Below are 22,122 nucleotides of genomic sequence, written 5' to 3'. Positions count from 1 at the left end.
TCGGCCCATCCCCGGCAGTCCCGGGAGCTTCGCGCTCGCCCCGCCCCTTTGAAGTCTGCGGACAAAGAGATACTTCTTCGGCGCATGCGCCGAGTCCAAGGAGGGCGAGAGAGGGAGGTGACAGGTCGCGCATGCGCAACCGAGACGCGTCCTTAGAAGAAAAATGGTTCCCCCACCCGGCTTCAAGACCCAGGATTTGCGCATGCGTCTTACTGCGGACTGAAGCCGAACCTCGGAGGCCCAGAACGCTTTTCTGCACATGCGCAAGAGGCTCAATGACAGTCGAGCGTTGGCTAAGGTGAGGAAAATGGGGAAAGATTGTATGATCGGGGTGGGCGGCTCTGCACCCCTATATAGCCTTCCGAGCATATCCTATGCCCTTAAGATCCACCTGCCGCCTAGACCCCGCAGAGACCAGTTGTACCACAACAGGGCTACTGGGCCTGCAAAACACCCTAGGACTTAAGACCTCTGACCCCAGCCTGGGACTCAAGCCAACTGAACAGTGTGGGAGAGGACTGGCACTGCGCCCTGCCTGGGGTAGAAACGGCCCCTGGAGGTTGGGACACAGAGGTGGAGAGGACGCTTTTCCCCCGATGACCTTTGACCTCTGCCCATTTCCCTCCTTTAGGCTGCGGGGAAAGGGTCTGGCTATGCTGCATGTGACCCGGGGGGTCTGGGGATCCAGGGTCCGAATATGGCCCCTGTTGCCCGCGCTCCTCGGGCACCCCCGGGCCCTGTCATCGCTGGCGGTCAAGATGGGGGAGTACCGCAAGATGTGGAACCCCACAGAGCCCCGCGACTGGGCCCAGCAGTACCGCGAACGTTTCATCCCGTTCTCCAAAGATCAGCTGCTCCGCCTCCTGATACAGGTACAGCTCACCCGGGTCCAAGAGCCTGGGGACTACCACTCCCGGCAGGCCTCGCGGCGATACAGCCCTTCATGCTATAGAGGACTGCCCTGGCGCCCCCTGGGAATTGTAGTTCCCTTCCTCGTCATACTCCCAGGTGGGCGTGGAGTGCTTTGGAATGCAAGAGACAGACCTCTGAGATGCAGGTGCAGCAGCAATTCCAGACTCTAGCTTGTTCTGAGGGCTTGAACAAGCACTCCCCAGGGCATGGTTTTTCCCTCTTCAAAACAGGTCTAATAATCATCCTCATCATTATTACCACCTAATAATAGTTATTATATCCACTGTTTGAGCTCTTACTGTATGGCCCTGTGCTAAGCATTTTCCATGTATTATGGAAATACTGAACAACCCAATAAGAGAGGTATCACCATCTTCCCATTTTAAAATGAAGTAACTGAAGCAGGAGAAGGGAAGTGACTCACCGAAGGTCATGACTAGTGGCCAAGATTTGAACTGAAGTGGTCTGACTCCTAAGCAGAGTGGGGACTAGGGTGAGACAAGTAGGCACTTACTTGACCCTAAGAGCTTAAGCGCTTACCCCACCATCACCATTATACTTGTGATTACTCTGGATTGGCATTCATTCATTTAATATATATATATTTTTAAATTATATGGCTGCACCTGCAGTATGAGGTTCCCAATCTGAGAAGCAACGCTGGATCTTTTAACCAGCTTCACCAGGTGGAGATTGAACCCCCACCTCCGCAGTGAACTAAGCTACTGCAATTGGATTCTTTTTTTTTTTTTTTTCAGGGGCACCTCCATGGCATACGGAGGTTCCCAGGCTAGGGGTCGAATCAGAGCTGTAGCCACAGGCCTAAGCCACAACCACAGCAATGCGGGATCTGAGCCACATCTGCAACCTACACCACAGCTCAGGGCAACACCAGATCCTTAACCCACTGATCAAGGCCAGGGATGGAACCCACATCCTCATGGATATTAGTTAGGTTCTTAACCTGCTGAGCCACAATGGAAACTCCTTTTTTTTTTAATTGTATTTTTTAAATGATTGATTGATTGATTGATTATAATAATTCTTGATTTAACACCTCTGTGTGGACTAAGTCCTGTGCTGGACTTTATCTACATATATGTATACACACACACACATGTATATACACGGACAAATGTAATCATATCAAATTCTTACCATTGCTCTTTTGAGAAAGAGAGTGTATCCTCTGTTGCCAATAAGGAAACAGGCTCAGAGAGGTGATGACATGCACCCAGCACACTGAGGTAGGAAGCATAAAAAGTGGATAAAAGAGTTCCCTGGTGGCACAGTGGGTTAAGGATCCCGTGTTGTCACTGCTGTGATTCGGGTTCGATCCCTGGCCTAGGGGACTTCTGCATGCTGCAGGTGAGGCTAAAAAAAATAAAAAGCTGTTTAAAAATGTGCGCTCTGGGAGTTCCCATCGTGGCGCAGTGGTTAACAAATCCGGCTAGGAACCATGAGGTTGCGGGTTCGGTCCCTGCCCTTGCTCAGTGGGTTAACGATCCAGCGTTGCCATGAGCTGTGGTGTAGGTTGCAGACGAGGCTTGGATCCCGCGTTGCTATGGCTCTGGTGTAGGCTGGCAGCTACAGCTCCGATTCAACCCCTAGCCTGGGAACCTCCATATGCCGCAGGAGCGGCCCAAGAAATACCAAAAAAAAAAAAAAAAAATGTGCGCTCTGAGGTCAGATTGGAGTCTCGTGTTCTGTTTATACGGACAGCATGAGGGTTGTAATTCCATCAGGCTCCTGAATACCCTCTGGAGGATGACATCATGCTGGCAGACGGTGCCTGGCACACACATAAGCATTGTGTGAATGCTGGCCAGTAATATCAAAGTGGGAACTTGAACCTCTAGCTCTTGAAGCCATCTGTTTTTCACTGTGTGGCTGCCTCAGTTTCTTGGTCTGGGACATGGATCAACCCTCCCCCGCCCCCCAACCTCCCACAAAATTTTAGTGAGCCCAGAGCTCCGGTTGCCTGTCTGGGCTGCCTGGGAAAGAATTTCTCCCCATGACGAAGGAGGCCTAAAGAGAAGTTTTGCTTCTTGAGGTAACAGGAGTTCCATTCCAGTCCCACGGAGAAAGCGGCTTTGGAGGAGTTTGCGGCTCACGTGGACTTTTGCACCTTGTTCCACTACCACCACGTCCTGGCCCAGCTACAGGTGAGGAGGGGGCCCCTCCGGCCCCATCATCCTTATTTGCCTGTCCATCCATGAAGCAAAAATTCTCTGGAGTTCCCTGGTGACTCAGGGGGTTAAGGACCTGGCATTGTTGTTACTGTGGTTTGGGTTGCTGCTGTGGTGTGGGTTTGATCCCTGACCCGGGAACTTCCATCTGGGCAGGCAAGGCCAAAATAAATAAATAAATTGATAAGTTCTCTGAGCTCTTACTTGGAGCCTGGTCCCATTCTAAGCGCTGGGGATGCAGCAGTGAACAGAACAGATGAAGCCATGCTCTCATGAAGTTGACATTCCAGGTGGGGAAGTAATAAATCAATAAATATAAAATATGATACCCAGGGGAGTTCCCATTGTGGCAGAGCGGTAACGAACCCGACTAGGATCCATGAGGATGCGGGTTTGATCCCTGGCCTAGCTCTGTGGGTTAAAAATCTGGCGTTGCTGTGAGCTGTGGTGTAGGTCGCAGACACGGCTCAGATCTGGTGTTGCTGAGGCTGTGGTGTAGGCCGGCAGCTGAAGCTCCGATTAGACCCCTAGCCTGGGAACCTCCATATGCCACAGGTGTGGTCGTTAAAAAAATTAAAAATAAAATAAAATATGATACCCAGGAGTGATACATTCTCTGGAGGACAAGCAGAGATTAAAGAGGGATAGAGAGGGCCGAGACGGGGGCCTGTTTGAGACGGGGTGGTCAGGAAAGGCTTCTCTGAGGAGGTGACAGGTGAGCTAAGACCTGAATGAAGGGAGGCAGCGGGCCCGATGCGTATCTGGGGAAGGACGTTCCGGGGGGCGAGAAAAGCATGTGCAAAGGCCCTGAGGTAAGACGGGGGCTGGAGTGTTGGGGAAACGGCAATGGGACCACTGGTGGGAGGGAGACAGGGCGGGAGATGAGAGCAGAGAGGGCACATTGTGGGCCACGGCTGAGGACTTGCTTTTCTGCTCTGGGAGCTGGGAGCCTCAGGAGGACTCGGAGCAGAGGAGGGTCATGCACTAATTCGGGTGTAAATCGGGTCCTTCTGGCTGCCATGTAGGAAGCAGACTGTCAGAGGCAGGGAGCTCTATTGAGGAGTCTATTATGTTTGTCCAGGTGAGAGATAATGGCAGCTCCGACCAGAGTAATAGCAGTGGAAGTGGGTCTGCCAGGAAGTGGAAGAGTTCAGCTTTAGACTTAGGGTTGTTTTTTTGTTTGTTTGTTTGTTTTTGGACTTTTTGGAGCCCCTTCGAGGCATACATAAGTTCCCAGGCTAGGGGTCCAATCGGAGCTGCAGCTACTGGCCTATGCCACAGCCACAGCAATGCCAGATCTGAGCTGTATCTGCAACCTACACCACAGCTCAGCTCTCCGAATATAAATTGAGCACCTACTGTCTTCCCCGAATGGTTCCAGGTCCTGAGACACAGAAGTGAACCTGAGATGTGTGTATCTGCCTCATGGTGTCACGTTCTAGTGAGGGAGACAGAGCCCCCCCATCAAGGTAAAGAAGGGAGGAGTTCCCATTGTGGCTCAGTGGGTTAAGAACCTGACACAGTGTCCGTGAGGATGCGGGTTTGATCCCTGGCCTCGCTCAGTGGGTTAAGGATCTGGCGTTGCCACAAGCTTCGGTGCAGTTTGCAGATATGTCTCGGATCTGGCATTGCTGTGGCTGTGGTGTAGGCCGGCAGCTGTAGCTCTGATTCGACCCCTAGCCTGGGAACCTTCATATGCAGCGGGTACAGCCCTAAAAAGACCAAAAAAAAAAAAAAAAAGGTAAAGAAGTGAAATATGTGAAGAGGAGCTAAGTGCCATGAATAGAGGTGCCAGATAAAATATAGGATGCCCAGCTTCATTTCCTACTGCTAACGTAACAAATGACATCAATCAGGTGGCTTAAAATAACAGAGACATAAACTCTCAGACGTCAGGAGGCTGCAAGTCCAAGGTCAAGGTGATGGCAGGTTGGCTTCTTCTTCCAGAGGCTCAGGGGAGGGGACCCATCCTAGGCTTCTCTCCCAGCTTATGGTGGGTGCCCACAATCCTTGGCTTCTGGCCCCATCATTCCAATCTCTGTCTCCATCTTCACATTCCCTTCTCTGTGTGTCCTTTTCCATCGCTTATAGGGACACTCGCATTGGACTCAGGGCCCACGTGATTCCAGTATGATCGCACCTTGATCCTGCCCTTAATTATACCCGCAAGGACCCTGTTTCCAAATGAGGTTGTATTCTGAGGTTCCAAGGAGCTGTGCATTTTTAAGGGGTGCTATTCAACCTTATATACTCAGTTAAATTTGAATTTCAGGAAGTTCCTGTTGGGGCTCAGTGGTAATGAATCCAACTAATGTCCATGAGGATGTGGGTTCAATCCCTGGCCTCACTTAGTGGGTTAAGGATCTGGCGTTGTCCTGAGCTGTGGTGTAGGTCACAGGCGTGGCTTGGATCCTGAGTCTGTGGCTGTGGTGTAGGCTGGCAGCTGTAGCTCTGATTTGACCCCTAGCCTGGGAACTTGCATATAGCACAGGGTATGGCCCTAAAAATAGCAGAAAAAAAATTGAATTTCAGATAAGCTAAGAATAGGTATTTTTATTTGTTCGTTTGCCACAGCATGCAGAAGTTTACTGGGGGTCTCAATTCCCAGACCAGGGATCGAACCTGGGCCATAGCAGTGAAAGTGCTGAGTCCTAACCACTAGACCACCAGGGAACTCCCTGAATAGGACTTTTTTTCTTTTAAGTAAAATTATGTCCCATGCAACATAATCCTCAAATATTGCATAGGACATGCTTAAACTGAAAAATTAATCCTGCTGTGTAGCACTGGGAACTATATCTAGTCACTTATGATGGAGCATGATAATGTGAGAAAAAAGAATCTATACGTGTCTGTGTAATTGCGTCACCATGCTGTACAGTAGAAAATGACAGAACACTGTATACCAGCTATAATGGAAAGAAATAAAAATCATCATATTAAAAAAAGAAAAATTATTTATTGTTGACCTGAAAGTTTAACTGGGTGTCCTATATTTTATTTCTTTTTGGCTAAATCTGGTAACCCTAAATTAAGGAGAAAAAGAAGGCAGAGGTGTTTTTGCAGTTTTAGGTAGGATGGTCAGGGAAGGCCTCACTGAGGAGGTGGCATTTGAACAGAGACCTGAGGGAGGCGAGAATAAGCCATGTGGAGATCTGTGGGCACAAGTGCAAAGGCCCTGTGGCAGGTGGGTGCAGGGTGTGAAGGAACAGCAAGGAGATTGGTGGGGCTAGAACGAAATGTGTGAGGGGAAGAGGGCTGAAGACGAGGGCAAACAGGGGACTGGGGCCGGATCCTGCAGGGCCTTGAGCCACACAGTGAAGCCTTTGCTTTGACTGAGTGAGCTGGGAGCCAAGGGAGGGATCTGAGCAGAGAATAGGCGTCAGCTGACTTAGATCACAATTGGCTCCCTCTGGTGGCCGCATCGGGAATAGACTGGGGATGAGGATGCGACCTGGAAGACCGGGGCTGAGGCCACCCCAACAGTCCAGGGGGTGAGACGTGTTCGGATCCCACATTTATTTTGCATGTGGTGCCCTCAGGATTTGCTGAGGGGTTGGATGCGTGAGAAAGACTGGAGTCCAGGATGACCCGAGGCTTTGGGCCTGAGCACTGGAAGGATGCCCTTGAACTCTTCTGAGATGTGAAGACGGTGGGAGGAGCAGATATGGGGAGGAGTTTCAGAACCCCACTGGGCGGCATGGCAGGCTTGAGAGGAGGGTGATGGGGACGCTCTTGAGTCAGACGCGTCCCTCAGTGAATGGATGCATTCAGACTGTGCAGGCGAAGGTCTGTGTGTGCAGATATCCGAACTGACCTTGGTGTCTGTACCAGACTCTGTGTATGCACATTAGAAAAAGACACCCCCTGGAGTTCCACTGTGGCTCGGCAGGTTAGGGACCCGACATTGTCTCTGTGAGGATGTGAGTTCCATCGGTGGCCTCGCTCAGTGGGTTAAGGAACCAGCGTTGCCTTAAGCTGCAGTGTAAGTTACAGATGTGGCCGTGGCTGTGGCGTGGGCTTCAGAGGAAGCTCAGTTCAACCCCTGGCCCGGGAACTTCCATATGCCGCAGGTGCAACAGTAAAAAGAAAAAAGAAAGAAAAAGGCACCCTTTTCCCTAGCCTGGGGCTGTCTAATATCATAGTCATTATCTACAGGTAGCTGTGGAAATCTGAAATAATTGAAATTAGATAACAATTTAGAAGTCCACTCCTCAATTGCATCCACCACATTTCAAGGGTCAGTAGCCACCTGTGGCCAGTGACAACCTCTTGGATGGTGTAGATCGATATGTTTTCTTTGTTGCAGGAGGTAGTATTGGATGGCGCTGTTCTATACCCTTTATTTCCTTATGAAAAGATGATAAATGTCTAGGTCTACAGCCTCTACCATGGTATCTCTTAGGTCAGGTACCTTTGCACAGTGTGCACCCTGCCCAACTATACAGAGCAGCCCTGCTCAGCCTAGAGGGTGGAAGAAGGCTTTTTGGGAGTGATAAGGGAGATGGAATACAATGGAGGAGTAGGAATGCAGTAATGGAAAGGGAAGGGGGCAGGAGGAATGTTCCAATAGCATGTGCAAAGTCCCTGTGCCTGGAGGAACTAAAGCCAAAAGAATGACTAAAGAGGATTTTGGTGTCAGGCCCTGGAAAGCCTGGAATGCCATAGTATGGAGTCTGGTCCTCCTTCCTGAAGGCAGCGGGAGCTTTGGAAAGGAGACTGACTTGGTTGAGTGCATGATTCCTGATATTCAATCTCCTGGCTGTGTGACCTCAGCCAGTTACTTAACCTCTCTGTGCCTCAGTTTCCACATCTATGAATGAGGATGACACTAGTACCTTCTCACATTGTGAGTGTGTGTATAACATTCTTTTTTTTTTTTTTTTTTGGTCTTTTTGCTATTTCTTGGGCCGCTCCCGTGGCAAATGGAGGTTCCCAGGCTAGGGGTCTAATCGGAGCTGTAGCTGCCAGCCTACGCCAGAGCCACAGCAATGCGGGATCCCAGCCACGTCTGCAACCTACACCACAGCTCACGGCAATGCTGGATCATTAACCCACTGAGCAAGGCCAGGGATCAAACCCGCAACCTCATGGTTCCTAGTCGGATTCGTTAACCACTGCGCCATGACGGGAACTCCATAACATTCTTCAAAGAGTGCCTGCCACATAGTAAATGCTGCTTAAATGTGCGCCATTCCCATTTATTACTTTTGTTGTGATTGTTTGATGGGATCTCCCTGGCTGCTGTTTAGAGAACAGATTGTGGGGGAAGGCGAGGGGGTTTGGGGAGACCCCCCCCTTTTCCATTGCACCCACGGCAGGCAGAACTTCCTGGGCCAGGGAATCAAACCTGCACCATAGCAGTGACCATGCCGGATCCTTAACCCACATCAAGGAGAGGAGAGACCCTTGAGAAGGCTGTTGGGCTCATCCAGGCAGGAGGAGGTGATGGTGGTGTGGACAGGGCAGGGCTGGTGGGGAGGAGAGCGCTGGGCAAAGTGGCAGTCTGTTTTGGAGGTGGCATCAGCGTGAGGTGTGAGGAAAGGGAGCAGCAGGGGTCACCTGCCTTACCCAGGTTTCTGGCTTGAAGCCCTGTGTGGATGTGAAGACCTCTCAGTGGGTTAAGGATACGGCGTTGCTGTGGCTGTGGTGTAGGCCGGCGGCTACAGTTCCCATTTGACCCCTGGCCTGGGAACCTCCATGTGCCGCGGGTGCGGCCCTAAAAAAAAAAAAAAAAAAAAAAAACGCAGAGAGAGAGAATGAATCTGGCTGACCGTGGACGTTTGCTGAATGCAAACTTCTCTGACGCTGCAGCTCAGCCCTGGAATGGCGTTTCTCAAGGTCACACTGCAAGTTTACCCATGGGACCTGTTCTCTTAGCCTGTCGGGAAGGACACGGGCGGGCACAGGTCTCAGCTTCGGGCTCCAGACCTGTCCTCGGCCAGCATGACCTGTCCTGGGCCAGCATGACCTGTCCTGGGAGTTCATTCAGCTGAGGATTTGCTAGGCTGAACTCTCAGCTCTGTCACCTGTGTCCTTGCTCCACTCTTGCTGAGGCCCTGGGCTTTCCCGTCTCCACACCTTGGCCCAGGCCATCCCTCCCCCTTGGAGTGCCCTCCCCCGTTCCCTTCCACCGACTCAAAGTGGCACTTGACCTAAACAAGTTTTTCTTTTCAGGCTGCCTCTCCTGAGAGACACTCAGAGGGGCGGATTTGGAGTCTGGGTTTACGGAGGGGTTTCCCTCCGCCGCTGGCTCTACAGTCTGGGACACATCATATGTCATCCTGAAGCTCAGTCTCTCTGTGAGAAACTGGGAAGCTCATTCAGTTAGTCAGTCATTCAACAACCTTGAGGGTGGGCAGTGGGGGTACCTAAGATGAGATGGACAAGGCAGTAGCCAGTTTTTTTGGTTTTTTGGGCCACCCTGTGGTTTCTGGAGTTCCCGGGCCAGGGATCAGATCAGAGCCACCGTTGCGATCCAAGCTGCAGCTGCAGCAGTGCCGGATCCTTAACCCACGGTGCTGGGCAGGGGATTGAACCCATGTCACAGTGCTCCCAAGACGCCACGAATCCTGGTGCACCACAGTGGGAACTCCTTTTTTTTAAAATTGAAGTGTAGTTGATTTACAATGTTGCGCTGATTTCTGCTGTGCAGCAAAGTGATTCAGTTATAATATATATTATATATGTGTGTGTGTGTGTATGTATATATATATTCTTTTTAAAAATATTCTTTTCCACTACGGTTTATCACAAGACACTGAAAGTAGTTCTCTGTGCTCTACAGTAGGACCTTGTTATTTATCTCCTTCATGTATAATTGAACACGTTGGCAGCAGTCAGTTCTCAAGGGACCTCAAAGGTCATAAAAGCGTCTGGGTTTTACTCCAAATACAGTGGGAAGCCACTGGAAGGGCAGGGGGTGGGGTCTGCTTATCATCTTGATAAACTCTTGGTCGCAGCTGTGTGGAGGCTGGTTTGGATGTGGCGGGAGTGGAAGCAGGGAGAGCAGACACCCAGTGTAACTGTTTTAGGGATGCACCCATGGCATATGGAGGTTCCCAGGCTAGGGGTCTAATCAGAGCTACAGCCGCCAGCCTACACCACAGCCACAGCCACGCCAGATCCGAGCCGCATCTGCGACCTACACCACAGCTCACAGCAATGCCAGATCGTTAACCCACAGGGCGAGGCCAGGGATCACACCTGAAACCTCATGGTTCCTAGTCGGATTCGTTTCCGCTGCGCCACAATGGGAACTCCCTAGTGTAATTGTTTAGATGAGAGGTGATGGTAGCTGGGACGAGAAGGTAACAGTGGAGATGGAGGGGAAGTCAGAGTCCAGATTGGTTCAGAGGTTTGGGCCATGAATTTGCAAACAGGGTGATGATAAGAAAGAAATCAGGGAGAAAAAAAAAAAGAAAAAAAGGAATCAGGGATGGCTCCACGGTTTTGGATCAAATCATCTGAATGAATAGTGGTGCCAATGCTTGTTTTTTTTTTCTTCTTTCCTGGCTGCCCCATGGCATTTGGAGCTCCCAGGCCAGGGATCAGATCTGAGCCGCAGTCATGACCTAAGCTGCAGATGTGGCAACGCCGGATCCTCAACCCACTGTGCTGGGCTGGGGGTCGAACCTGTATCCCAGTGCTCCCAAGATGCCGCTTATCTTGTTGTGTCACCATGGGAACTCTGGTGATGCCATTTCCTGAAAGGAGAACACTGGGGCGGGGAGGAGGAAGAAACGAAGCGCTCTCCTTGGGCCGTGTTAGATATGAGATGCTGTCAGAGATGTCACAGACAAAACTGGATAGGAGAGTCTGATGTGGAGTTCCTGTCATGGTACAGTGGCAATGAATCTGACTAGGAACCATGAGGTTGCAGGTTCGATCCCTCGCCCCGCTCAGTGGGTTAAGGATCCAGCATTACCAAGAGCTGTGGTGTCGGTCGCAGACACGGCTCAGATCTGGCGTGGCTGTGGCTGTGGCCGACCACTATAGTTCCAATTAGACCCCTAACCTGGAAACCTCTTTGTGCCGCGGGTACAACCCTGAAAAAACAAAAAGACCCAAAAAAAAAGAAGAAAGAAAAAAAGGAGAGGATGTGATCCAATGGGCTTGACATGTTGGGTTCGAGGCAACAGTATGACATCCCCAAAGTAATGTCAGGTAGGGAGTTTGTATTAGTTACTATAAAAGCCTTGCTGCTGTAACAAGCAGAGCCCACAAGGCAGTGGTTTGAGGGAGGTGAGGGATTCTTTCTGCACCACGTAACAGCTTCGTGGTAAACGGGCCAGGGTGGACGGGAGGCTCTTGTTTCACGTGAGATTATGCTGGGACCCAAGTTCCTTCCATCTTGTTGCTCTGCCGTCGCCTTAGGGGACTGTCTTCATCCCTGTGGGCCCAAGACTGGGTTGTAGGAGTTCCCGTCATGGCGCAGTGGTTAACCAATCCGACTAGGAACCATGAGGTTGCGGGTTCGGTCCCTGCCCTTGCTCAGTGGGTTAACGATCCGGCGTTGCCATGAGCTGTGGTGTAGGTTGCAGACGCGGCTCGGATCCCGCATTGCTGTGGCTCTGGCGTAGGCCGGTGGCTACAGCTCCGATTCAACCCCTAGCCTGGGAACCTCCATATGCCGCGGGAGCAGCCCAAGAAATAAGCAACAACAACAACAACAACAATAACAACAACAACAAAAGACAAAAAAAAAAAAAAAAAAAAAAAAGACTGGGTTGTAGGCAGAACAGCGTTCTAAGTTGGGAGATCCAGGAAAGAGCGGAAGGCACCCGGAGGCAAGAAGGCAGGTATCTTTCCCTTCCGCTCACGTTCTGTGGATGTATCCTCTTGGCCCCACCCAGCCTCAAAGGAGGCTGGGAAATGTAGTCCCTCCACGCAGTCCCACGGCCGCCTTCACCAGTTTGCTGCTGGAAAAGGAGAGCACAGAGCTCATGCACTGGAAATAGATATTAGGTCTGGAAACGGATATGGGTCCAAGCTGGAGATTTGAGTTGGGTAGTTATCTACGCAGAGGTGGTGCTTAAAGGACGGGGATGCCGAGGCAGCTCAGAGCAGCTGGAGGAGAAAGAAGGGAAGCCCAGCATCACGCCCTGGGGTACCCCGTCATTTAAAGGATGGGGCCAGGAACATCCTTACAGGTACCCACAATCCTTCATGCTGCGACCAAGCCCATTTTTCTTTGCTCTGATTCTCTCCTCAGGCCTTGTATGACCCTATCAATCCTGACAGGGACACCCTTGACCAGCCTTCGCTTACCGAGCCCCAGCGTCTGGCCAATGAGCAGGAGGTGCTTCAGGCTCTGGAGCCCCTGCTGGCCCAGGCCAACTTCTCCCAGCTCTCGGAGGACACCCTGGCCTACGCTCTGGTGGTCCATCACCCTCAGGATTTGGTCCAGGTACCTGTTTCCCAGAGGAGAATCCAAACTCCCAGGAGACCTTGGGGCAGGGGTGGAGCCTTTGGGAAGCAGAGGCTGCTGGGGGTTGTAGTCCTGAAAACAAGGCACTAGCCCACAGGGCGCTTTTGGTGGGTTAGAAAAAGGCGCCTCCTTCTCAGGTCACTTCGCTGCCATCTGTTGGAGAAGTATCATAAAACACAGGTTTTCTTAGCACTAAAGACTTCATTGCCATCGGCCAGAAAACGAATACAGCTGTCCTTTGGCGTGGTGGGGAATTGCTATCAGGACCCCTGTGGATATGAAAATGATGAGATGCTCGCATCTCATATAAAATGGCATAGTATTTGTATATAACCTATACACATGCTCCTGAATACTTTACTTCATCTTTAGATTACTTGTAATACCTAATATAATATTAATGCTGTGTATTGCTTCCGCACAGCAAATTCCAGTTTTAGCTTTTGGAAGTTTATGGAATTAAAACAGTTTTTTCCCCAATCCTGTGGTTGGATGAATCAATGGGTGTGAAAGCCACAGATACCAAGTGTGGACTATAATAAATAATACAAACTGCTCATCATTAAAATCAATAATATTATAATAAAAATACTAAAATCTTCTCAAGTTCCACATTTTAGTGATTTTAAGATGTAGTCGTTTTCTCAAGTCACACCGTATCAGAGTTCCTGTCATTGCTCAGTGGTAATGAACTCGACTAGGATCTGTGAGGATGCGGGTTCGATCCCTGGCTTTGCTGAGAGCTGTGTGTAGGTCGCAGATGTGGCTTGGATCCCACTTTGCTGTGGCTGTGGTGTAGGCTGGCAGCTACAGCTCTGATTTGACCCCTAGCCTGGGAACCTCCATATGCTGGGGGTGTGGCCCTAAAAAGACAAAAAAAAAAACAAACAAAAAAAACCCCGAACCTAACTAGTGTTCATGAGAATGTAGGTTCGATTCCTGGCCTCACTCAGTGGGTTAAGGATACGATGTTGCTGTGAGCTGTGGTGCAGGTTGCAGACTTAGCTTGGATCTGGAGTTGTGGCTGTGGTGTATGCTGGTGGCTAAAGCTCCTATTCAATCCCTAACCTGGGAATCTCCATATGCTGCAGGTGTGGCCTAAAAAGACCCCCCCCACACACACACACACAAAAATCATTTAAAAAAGAGATGACTATGATTTGAATGGCACCATCTTGGATGGCATGCCCTTATGCAGTATCCAACATAAACAACCGTACATGGCTGTTCTGCCTAGACACTGGGTGATGATGAACCTGGGAAGGGGGGAGGGGGAGAAGGATCATTGGAGAGAGGGGCATCTAATGCTAATATCCCACACTCACACCCCAGCTGATGCTCAGCCGCCCCTGCTGCCTTCTACCCCCTCGGCAGGTGACAGTAAATTTGGAGCAGTATATCTACATGCAGTTCTGGGCCCTGGGCCAGCGAGTTGGGCAGATGCCCCGTAAGTCCAGCGTGGGCTCCAAGCGTGGCTTCTTCAAATCGCCCCCTGCAGAGAGGTGAGGCGGCCCTTGTTCCCCAGGTGCAGCCAGAGGGAGCAAGGTTAGAGTCGAGAGGGGACTGACAGGTCAGTGTCTGGTACTGGTGTCTGGGACCTGGGTGGGAAGTTGAGAGAGGGGGAGGGGTGAATCACATCCTGCCTTTTCTCCCCAAGGAGAAGAAGGACCGCAAGTCCCAGGAGAAGAGAAAGGATAGGGACATTTCTATCCATTTTCCAAATGAGGAAAACTGAGGCTCGGAGAAGGAAGGCCACGTCCTGAAAAGTGGTACCACCGGGATTCTGATGAACATAATTTTTTGAACAGATATTCAACCACAGAGTTGGGCAGGAGAGCCAGATCATCTCATGGTTGGCCAATGGACCTGTAAATCAGCCAGTCCTTCTGGAAACCAGTTTATCAAATATGGTCACGAATCCACAAACAAAACAAAACAAAAACCAAGGACAAAAAGCTCCTTGTATCCCTTAAACCAGTAATTCCACTGCCATGAATCTCTTCCAGGGAGATATTTATACTTGCACGCTGTGTTTAATTATCCGTCGCTCATGCTGGCCTAAAAGCTCCACAAAGGCAGAAACTTGACTATTTTGTTGTCTCTCCAGAGCTGAATAGCACTCCCTGGCACCTAGCAGATACTCTGCAATACATACAGAATTTGAATTCGAAAATTAAGGACAAAGTTGTCGTCTGCCCTCCTTTATTGCGTCTGTAAAATCAGAAGCAACCTCTATGTCCAGTAATAGGGGATTGCAGCCTGTCCCTGCTCCCCTCCTCTTGGACACTGAGTTTATGTCTGACTTTCCTCCCACCATTGTCAAGTAGCTTTTAAAAGGACTGTGTGACCACAGGGCCAGAGAGAGCGTCCCGGGGTTGGAGGGAGCTCCCTGGGGCGGTCCTGACCCTTGTCACCCCCTCCATCTCTGGCCCTCAGGAGATACTTCAAGCGGGTGGTGCTGGCTGCCCGCACGAAGCGGGGGCACCTGGTGCTGAAGAGCTTCAAGGACACGCCACTGGAGGGCCTGGAGCAGCTGCTGCCAGAGCTGAAGGTGCGCACGCCCACCCTGCAGCGTGCCCTGCTCAACATCACGCTGGTCGTCTCAGGGATGGTGTGCTTTGTCAACGTGGGCATGGTGGTGCTCTCCGACCTCAAGATGGCCACGTCCCTGCTGCTGCTGCTCTTCGCTGCCTTCATGGGCCTGCGCGCCTCCAAGGTAAGGGGTCCACGCCGCCAGCCTCCCTCCCAGCTCTCCTCTCCCTGCTGAGCAGCCCGAAGGTCGGGCCTTTGGGTAGGGCCTGTCATTTTCTTTCTATGTTTGTGGATTATGCAGGCTTCATGCTGTGCTTCCTCTTTCCTTATTTATATAACCTGGGGCTGCTTTCTTTACTTTCTTTCTTTTTCTTTCTTTTTCTTTCTTTTTTTGGTCTTTTTAGGGCCGCACCTGCTGCATATGGAGGTGCCCTGGCTAGGGGTCGAATTGGAGCTGTAGCTGCTGGCCACAGCCACAGCCACCCAGGATCCGAGCCACCTCTGTGGCCTACACCACAGCTCACAGCAATGCTGGATCCTTAACTCACTGAGGGAGGCCAGGGATCGACCCTGCGTCCTCATGGATACTAGTCGGGTTCGTTACTGCTGAGCCATGGCAGGAACGCCTTTCTTTTCTTTTCTTTCTTTTTTGGCTGCCCTGTGCCATATGGAGTTCACGGGCCAGGTATCACATCTGAGCCACAACTGCAACCTAAGCTGAAGCTGCAGCCATGTTGGATCCTTAACCCGTGGTGCCAGGCTGGGGATCGAACCTGCGTCCCAGCGCTCCCAAGACACTGCTGATCCCATTGCACCACAGTAGGAACTCCCAGTTTCTTGATCTCTCTGTGCCTCAGTTTCCTCATCTGGAAAATGGGCATAATAAATAGCAAGACGAGCAGGAAAGGAGTGAGTCTATGAAGAGCACTGGGTGCAAGGCTGGCACGTGGCAGATGGTACACAAGTGTTCACAGCTGCTCACAGGCACCTGCTTTCATTGGCACTGGATGTGGTGAGAGGATGTGTTTTTATTTATTCTTTTGGCCGCACCGTGCAGCAGCTTGATGTGGGATCTCAGTTCCCAGGCTGGGCACTGAATTTTGGCCACTGTGGTGAAAGCGCCTGAAAACACCAAATCCTAACCACTGGACTACCAGGGAACTCCCAAGGACGTGTGTTTTAGAATCAGACTGCCTGAGGGTGATTCTGGGTCTACCGCCTTGTAGCTGTGTGACCTTGAACAAGCTGCCTACCCTCTCTGTGCCTCAGCTCCCGCACCTAGAAAGTGGGATGAGAATGGGAACTAACTCACAAGGTCATTGTGGGAATTAAAGGCATTAATAGGCACACAGTGCTGGAAACAGAGCCTGGCACATAGGACAGAAGGTGCTCTATGAGAGTTCGCCATGACCAGCGTTATTATTACTAATTGGATGCTTGTACCCTGAGTCTGGGCTTCCCCATCAGGGCCAGGTGTCACTATCACCAAGGGAATTGTCTTATATACACAGCCTTCTCGGAGTTCCCATTGTGGCTCAGCAGGTTAAGAACCTGATGTAGCGTCTGAGAGGATGCAGGTTCGATCCTTGGCCTCACTCAGTGGGTTAAGCATCAGCATTACCATGAGCTGTTGTGTAGGCCGCAGGCTCAGCTCGGATCTGGCATTGCTGTGGCTGAGGTGTAGGCTGGCAGCTGCAGCTCTGATTCCACCCCTAGCCTGGGAACTTCCATATGCCACAGGTGCGGGCCCTAAAAAAAAAAAAAAAAAAATGCAGCCTTCTGCGTTCTAGCCGTAGGCATTGAATTGGAAACTCTGGGTCTGGGGCCCCGGGAAACTATATTTTTAATATCTAGTCCCTTCCTGATTCTGCTACTTACAAGTACAGTGCTGCCTCATCCGGTGGTGCAGGTTGTTCACCATCCAAGGATTTGTAGTTCAGGGAGCACATGGGGGCTGACACCAAACTTGTGCTTTGCTCGCAGAGTCTCGAGGGGCTGCTGTTTACTGAATCCCCCAGGGTTGGCCCCAAGAGTGTGAACTAGCATGTGGTGTCTTTGTACCCGATCACTCATTTGCTGGGTCATTGGTTTTCAAGCCGTTTTCAACCATCCTAGTGGGCTCTTCGGAAGCCAAGCAATAAATCCTACAGAAAATAACCAGGCTGCGCTGGCTGAGAGGGTGAAGGGCTGAGGGGAAGGGGGGGCACCCCTGTCGGGAACCAGGGATCAGGAGAGAGATGCTTTGAGAAAGGGGAGATTGAAGCTGGTTTGGAAGGGGCTGGGTGAACGCGGAGTGGGCATCTCACAGGGCTGGAGTCTGGGGTTCAGGGTGGAGAAGTGAGGCGCCACGGGTGGCAAGGGCCTTAAATGCCATGGCAGGGCCCTGGGCTTCATGCTCAGGGCAGAGGGAAGCCATGGAAAGACTGGAAGCGAAGGGGGAGTGTTTCAAACGCAGAGGCCGGGGGTGAGAGTGGGGCGGGGGGTGCAGCTGGGGGTGAGAGTGGGGCGGGGGGTGCAGCTGGTCTGAGAAGACATGCGCAGATCCCTCTGGGGCGGGCCATCCATGCCACCTCTCGGTGGCCCGTGGTGGGGGAAGGTCTCCAGAACCTCTTGGGTTCTAAAACACCCCATTTAAAACCCAGTTCCCTAGTTAATTTAGTGCATCCTTAGACATTTTCCCACACCCCAGGCCATGGCATAAGTTGAAGAGAACATCCTGGTGGCTGGTGGTGAGCCCTGGCCTCATCTGTGGCACCACCTGCTCACTTAACCAAGAATTCCACCCCAGAAGCTTGACAGAAACAGGCACAAAACCTGGTGTGTTTTTCCTACCAGACAGTCCTAAATGCACGCCATTCTGGCATCTTGTCTCCAACCGAAGAAATGGCGATTCGTTCCAATGAAGGGACATAAAGTGACTGTGCTGGCCTTGTAAGAAGTGACTACAGTCCGCACAGCATGTCATCAGTGCCGTGCGGGCCATTTCAGCCATTTGCCAGGGGTGTGTTAATTTCAGAGGCAGTTCACCTTAGGTCTTCGTATAAGATGGGCAGCCCTCTACAGGCAGAAGATACTTATATTTAAAAGGCAGCAGTGGCGTTCTAGCTGTGATGCAACAGGATCAGGGGCATCTTGGGAGCACTGGGACACAGGTTCGATCCCGGGCCCGGCACAGTGGGTTAAGGGTCCAGCATTGCTACAGCTGTGACTCGGATCTGATCCCTGGCCTGGGAATGCCACATGCCTCGGGGTGGCCAAAAATGAGGAGGAAAAAAAGCAGCATCCAGCACAGGTTGTGGATGAATATTCAATAGCAGCTAATGTTTAAGTGCTTGTAACTGGCCAGGCTCCGTGCCAAGTGTTTTATTAATGCCTGAGGGCTTCCTGTCATCTGCCTCGGTCCACAGACATAACTACCCGAGGACTTAGGTCTTTGCCACAGTCTCACAGCTCGAGGGGACAAAACTGGGGCTGGCACCCAGGCCTGCTGGCTGCAGGACCCTGCAGCCTTGAACTCGTTTTGTGGATGAGAGGGATCTGGGCAGAGGTTTTGAGTGTGAGCCCCAGAGGGCACGGGTGGGCTCTCATTTCCCTTTTCAGATACTAGGACAGGGAAAGGGGTCTAGGCCAGGAGGAGCCAAGGGTGGGGGGACCGGGGCCACCAGTAGCCTACTGGGCCCCAGACCTGCCCCTGCCCCGTCCCCGTCCCCGCTTCTTCCCTAAAATCGGCTCATTATTTGTTGTCTGTTTACACTTTTCTTTACAATTCAATGTTTAAAGCTTTTTTTTTTTTTTTTTTAAATTACGGAAAAGTTCAAACAAATGCAGCAATAGGTGATCTTCCCTGCAGCCAACTCCCGGAGTCAACAATTAGCGACGGTTAGGTTTTTTTAATTGACTCTCCCAACATTGGGTTATTTTGAAGCATATCCTAGATATATCATCTGGAAATACTTTTTAAAATATGTATCTAAACAATAAGAACTTTAAAAAAAAAATCACTTAACAAAAAGTTCCCAGGCTGAAACTCGTGTATCGTCTGGAAATCCGTGAAGACATCCACTAATACGTGGCTCAGATGAGGAAACCAGAGCAGAAGCCTCGGAGTTACAGGGGGCGGGGGAGCGCGTGGGTTGAACATACAAAATACCCGGACCCCTGTCCTGCGGATCCGGACCCCTGTCCTGGGGACCCAAACCAAAGCGGCCGGGGGAGGGCAAGGGACATACCCGAGCGAGTGACCCAGGGGTGTCTGGGTGGGGCTGTGTGTACGGGTGGAGTCCCGGCACTGCCCTGAGGCTCCCGGATCTCGTCCCGCCTGCAGATGTTCGGACAGCGCCGCAGCGTGCAGGCGCTGGAGCTGGCGCACATGCTCTACTTCCGCAGCACATCCAACAACTCAGAGCTGCTCAGCGCCCTGGCCCTGCGCGCGCAGGACGAGCACGCCAAGGAGGCGCTGCTGGCGCACAGCTTCCTGGCCCGGCGGCCGGGCGGGACTCGCGGCCCGCCGGAAGGTAGGACCGCGGGTGCCAGGCGTCCCCGCCGCGCCCTCTGCGGCCCCGCCCCCGAAAGGCCCCGCCCACCCCAAGGCCGCCAGCCTTCGACGTGGCCCCACCTGGAAGAAGCTCCACCCCACCCTTACAGGGTCGAGGCTCCTCACCCGTTAGTCCCTGCTGGCCCTGCCCCCGTGTGACAGCATCCCCGCGATGCCCGCCTCCCGCTCCCAACTGGCGCCGGTGAACCCGATTCAGCAGTCCGATACCCTGACGCCGCTTCCGATCTCGGTGGGCCTGATCCTTCCTGGGGTGACCGCCCTCGCCTAACCTCAACCTCAAACCTCAGCAGGAGTCTTGGATCCGACTCCTGTTGTGGCATGGCCTCCACGGCCCGCGTGCTCCTTCCTATACGTGAACCTGAACGCTCCCTACAATCGACTTTGTCCCTTCCTCTGTAAGCTCCAGGTTGTCCCAGGATCTTGATGGTCCTTGTTCTCTGTACAAGAGTCCCTGGCTTGTCCCCAGATGGGAGCCCCAAGGCTGAGCCTTCTAGACTTTGTCCCCCCGACTCCCCTCATATTCCTCTCTCCTGCTCCCCAAACCCAGAGCCCTCGTAGTCCTTCACCTGCACCCTCCCCGCTGCCTGCCTAGTCCTTCCGGGTCTGTCTGACCTCCTCATAACACCTGCCTCTCCCCCTGCAGAGACCTCCCAGTGGCTCCAGTCGGAGGTGGAGAACTGGCTCCTGGCCCAGTCAGGCTGTGACGTGACCTTCAATGGAACTCGGGCCCTGGCCCACCTGCAAGCCCTGACCCCCAGCATCGGGATGTACCCTCCTCCAGGTTTCCCCAAACTGGAGCCGGTGGCTGCTATCACTTCCCCCAAAGCCGCACCCAGCAGAGACAGCCCCTGACCGAAACCTCCCCACCCGGCCCCGCCCAGCCACCTGGCTGGGAACTAAGCTCCGCCTCCTCCATGACAAGCTGTCAATCACGGCTGCTAGGCTTCGCTGTTCCCCAACCACCAATTCCTCGTAGGCAATCACTTCCGTTACCACTTCCCTTTACGCTGTTTTCTTAAACAAAGCCGCGGATCAAGGCAGCCGGCCGTTGCTAGGCCCCCTCTTCTGATGAACAGCCAATCAAAGCTTTTCGGTTCTGCTTCGCTGCCATCTCTTAGTCCCACCCCCACCATCAACATCTTAACGTGGTCTGGCTGAGGAGGGAACGTCAGCCAATGACAGCTGCTCAACGCTACAAACCACCAGGCCCAGTTGTTAAACGGAGCCCTCCCGAGGCTATATATCTCTGTCTTTTTAGCACGCAACGGGCAAAGTGCCCATCCTGTTCACCAAGGCGGAGCTCCAGCCCGCGGCCAGTGAGAGCAATTTAGCCCAGTTCTCTGGCAAACGACCAACGACAGCTGCTGGGCACTATCAACCTAGGGCAGCCAGTTGTCCCTGCATAGAGGTCACCAATCAGAATGTGTAAAGGAGACCCGATCTTTCCATTAGTTGCCTTTACTTATAAGGCAGGCCATTCAGACAACTGCCTATCAGCTTGTCCAGGCTAGAGGAGTTGAGAGCTTTGTGCCAGGTGGAAAGCTGTGGGCCAGGAGGAGCCAGAAACCACCCTCACCCCACGGCTCCCTTCCACTCGGGCCCCAACGACACAACTCAGGTGCCTTCCCTGCCCAGGCAGGGCCCTCATCCTTTCTACAGAAACTACCTCTGCCTGGATCTTGCCTCCACCTCTGGCCTGTGCAATATTTATTGGTCTATCAATTTCTACCCTGTCCCCTGCCCCAAAGGAATAAATCATGTTTAATAAGCCTGGATGAGTGGGATAGCTGCAGGGGTTGGAGAAAGGAAGGCATCGGAATTCTGGAAAGGAGAGACTCTGGGTCTTGGGGAATGCATTTCAGGAGGTCCCAGGCAAAGCTGTAGTCTTGGAGAGACTGGGTTTGTGGTTGGTGAGGCCGAAGTCTTTTTTTTTTTTTTTTTTTTTTTGCATGCCTAAATTCCGGGACCAGGAATTGAACCTGCACCATAGCAGTAACCAGAGCCACAGCAGTGACCACCAGATCTTTAACCTGCTGAGCCACCAGGGAACTCTGTGATTGGTGAAATTGGTTGTGGATCACAGAAGAGGATCTTAGGGAGGATGTGACTCCTGAGAGAGACCCTGGTTCCCCCAAAGACGGTCTTCTGAACATAGGAGATATATTGTTCACTGCGCAAAAGCCCCCAGCCAAGGAATGGGTGTTGGAAAATCCAGCCTCTCCCCTTCCCACTTGTGTCCTGATTGCCTCCTGGGGCGGTGGGTGTCATATCTACAGTCAGCATTTGGGGAGGATTGGAGAGGGGTTGGGTTTCAAGAGGGAAATGGAAAAGCGTCTTCCTAAAAGAAGGATCAGAGGGAGAAAAAGGACGAACGATCTATTCTATTTTAATTATTTTGCTTTTTAGGGCCGCAGGTACAGCATATTCGTTCCCAGGCTAGGGGGTGAATCAGAGCTACAGCTGCGGGCTTATGCCATAGCCACAGCCACAGCCACAGCAACACA

At 51.9% G+C, this 22,122-nt stretch overlaps 1 protein-coding gene and 1 non-coding gene across 12 annotated transcripts; one reads left to right on the top strand and one right to left on the bottom strand.

Moving 5' to 3' along the window:
• Positions 1-257: 257 nt before the first annotated feature.
• On the top strand, positions 258-21,388 carry TMEM143 (transmembrane protein 143). 11 transcript variants are annotated; one of them, XM_003355993.5, is made up of 8 exons: positions 258-298; positions 632-872; positions 2,973-3,077; positions 12,316-12,510; positions 13,906-14,033; positions 14,968-15,247; positions 19,388-19,577; positions 20,262-21,388. In XM_003355993.5, exons 1-8 carry the CDS (start codon positions 276-278, stop codon positions 20,468-20,470), a joined length of 1,371 nt encoding a protein of 456 aa, XP_003356041.3. In that variant the 5' UTR covers positions 258-275; the 3' UTR covers positions 20,471-21,388. The 11 variants fall into 11 exon arrangements, 6 of the variants coding, with proteins under 6 accessions (XP_003356041.3, XP_084817778.1, XP_013854019.3 ...); XM_084961652.1 differs by having other exon boundaries at positions 2,966-3,077; XR_014806561.1 differs by lacking the exons at positions 19,388-19,577; positions 20,262-21,388 and adding an exon at positions 16,641-17,217 and having other exon boundaries at positions 14,968-15,593.
• On the bottom strand, positions 5,703-5,774 carry TRNAE-UUC (transfer RNA glutamic acid (anticodon UUC)). The gene has a single exon. It is a non-coding gene; the product is annotated as a tRNA-Glu (tRNA).
• Positions 21,389-22,122: the final 734 nt, after the last annotated feature.

This window comes from Sus scrofa, chromosome 6 (assembly GCF_054392235.1).
Source record: "Sus scrofa isolate SSC_HxYL_T2T_F1_AM1 chromosome 6, Sscrofa_HxYL_maternal_Yorkshire_Landrace_v2.0, whole genome shotgun sequence".
NCBI lineage: Eukaryota > Metazoa > Chordata > Mammalia > Artiodactyla > Suidae > Sus > Sus scrofa.
The sequence above is the reverse complement of the archived record's forward strand: the minus strand, read 5'-3'. Positions and strand labels throughout refer to the sequence as shown.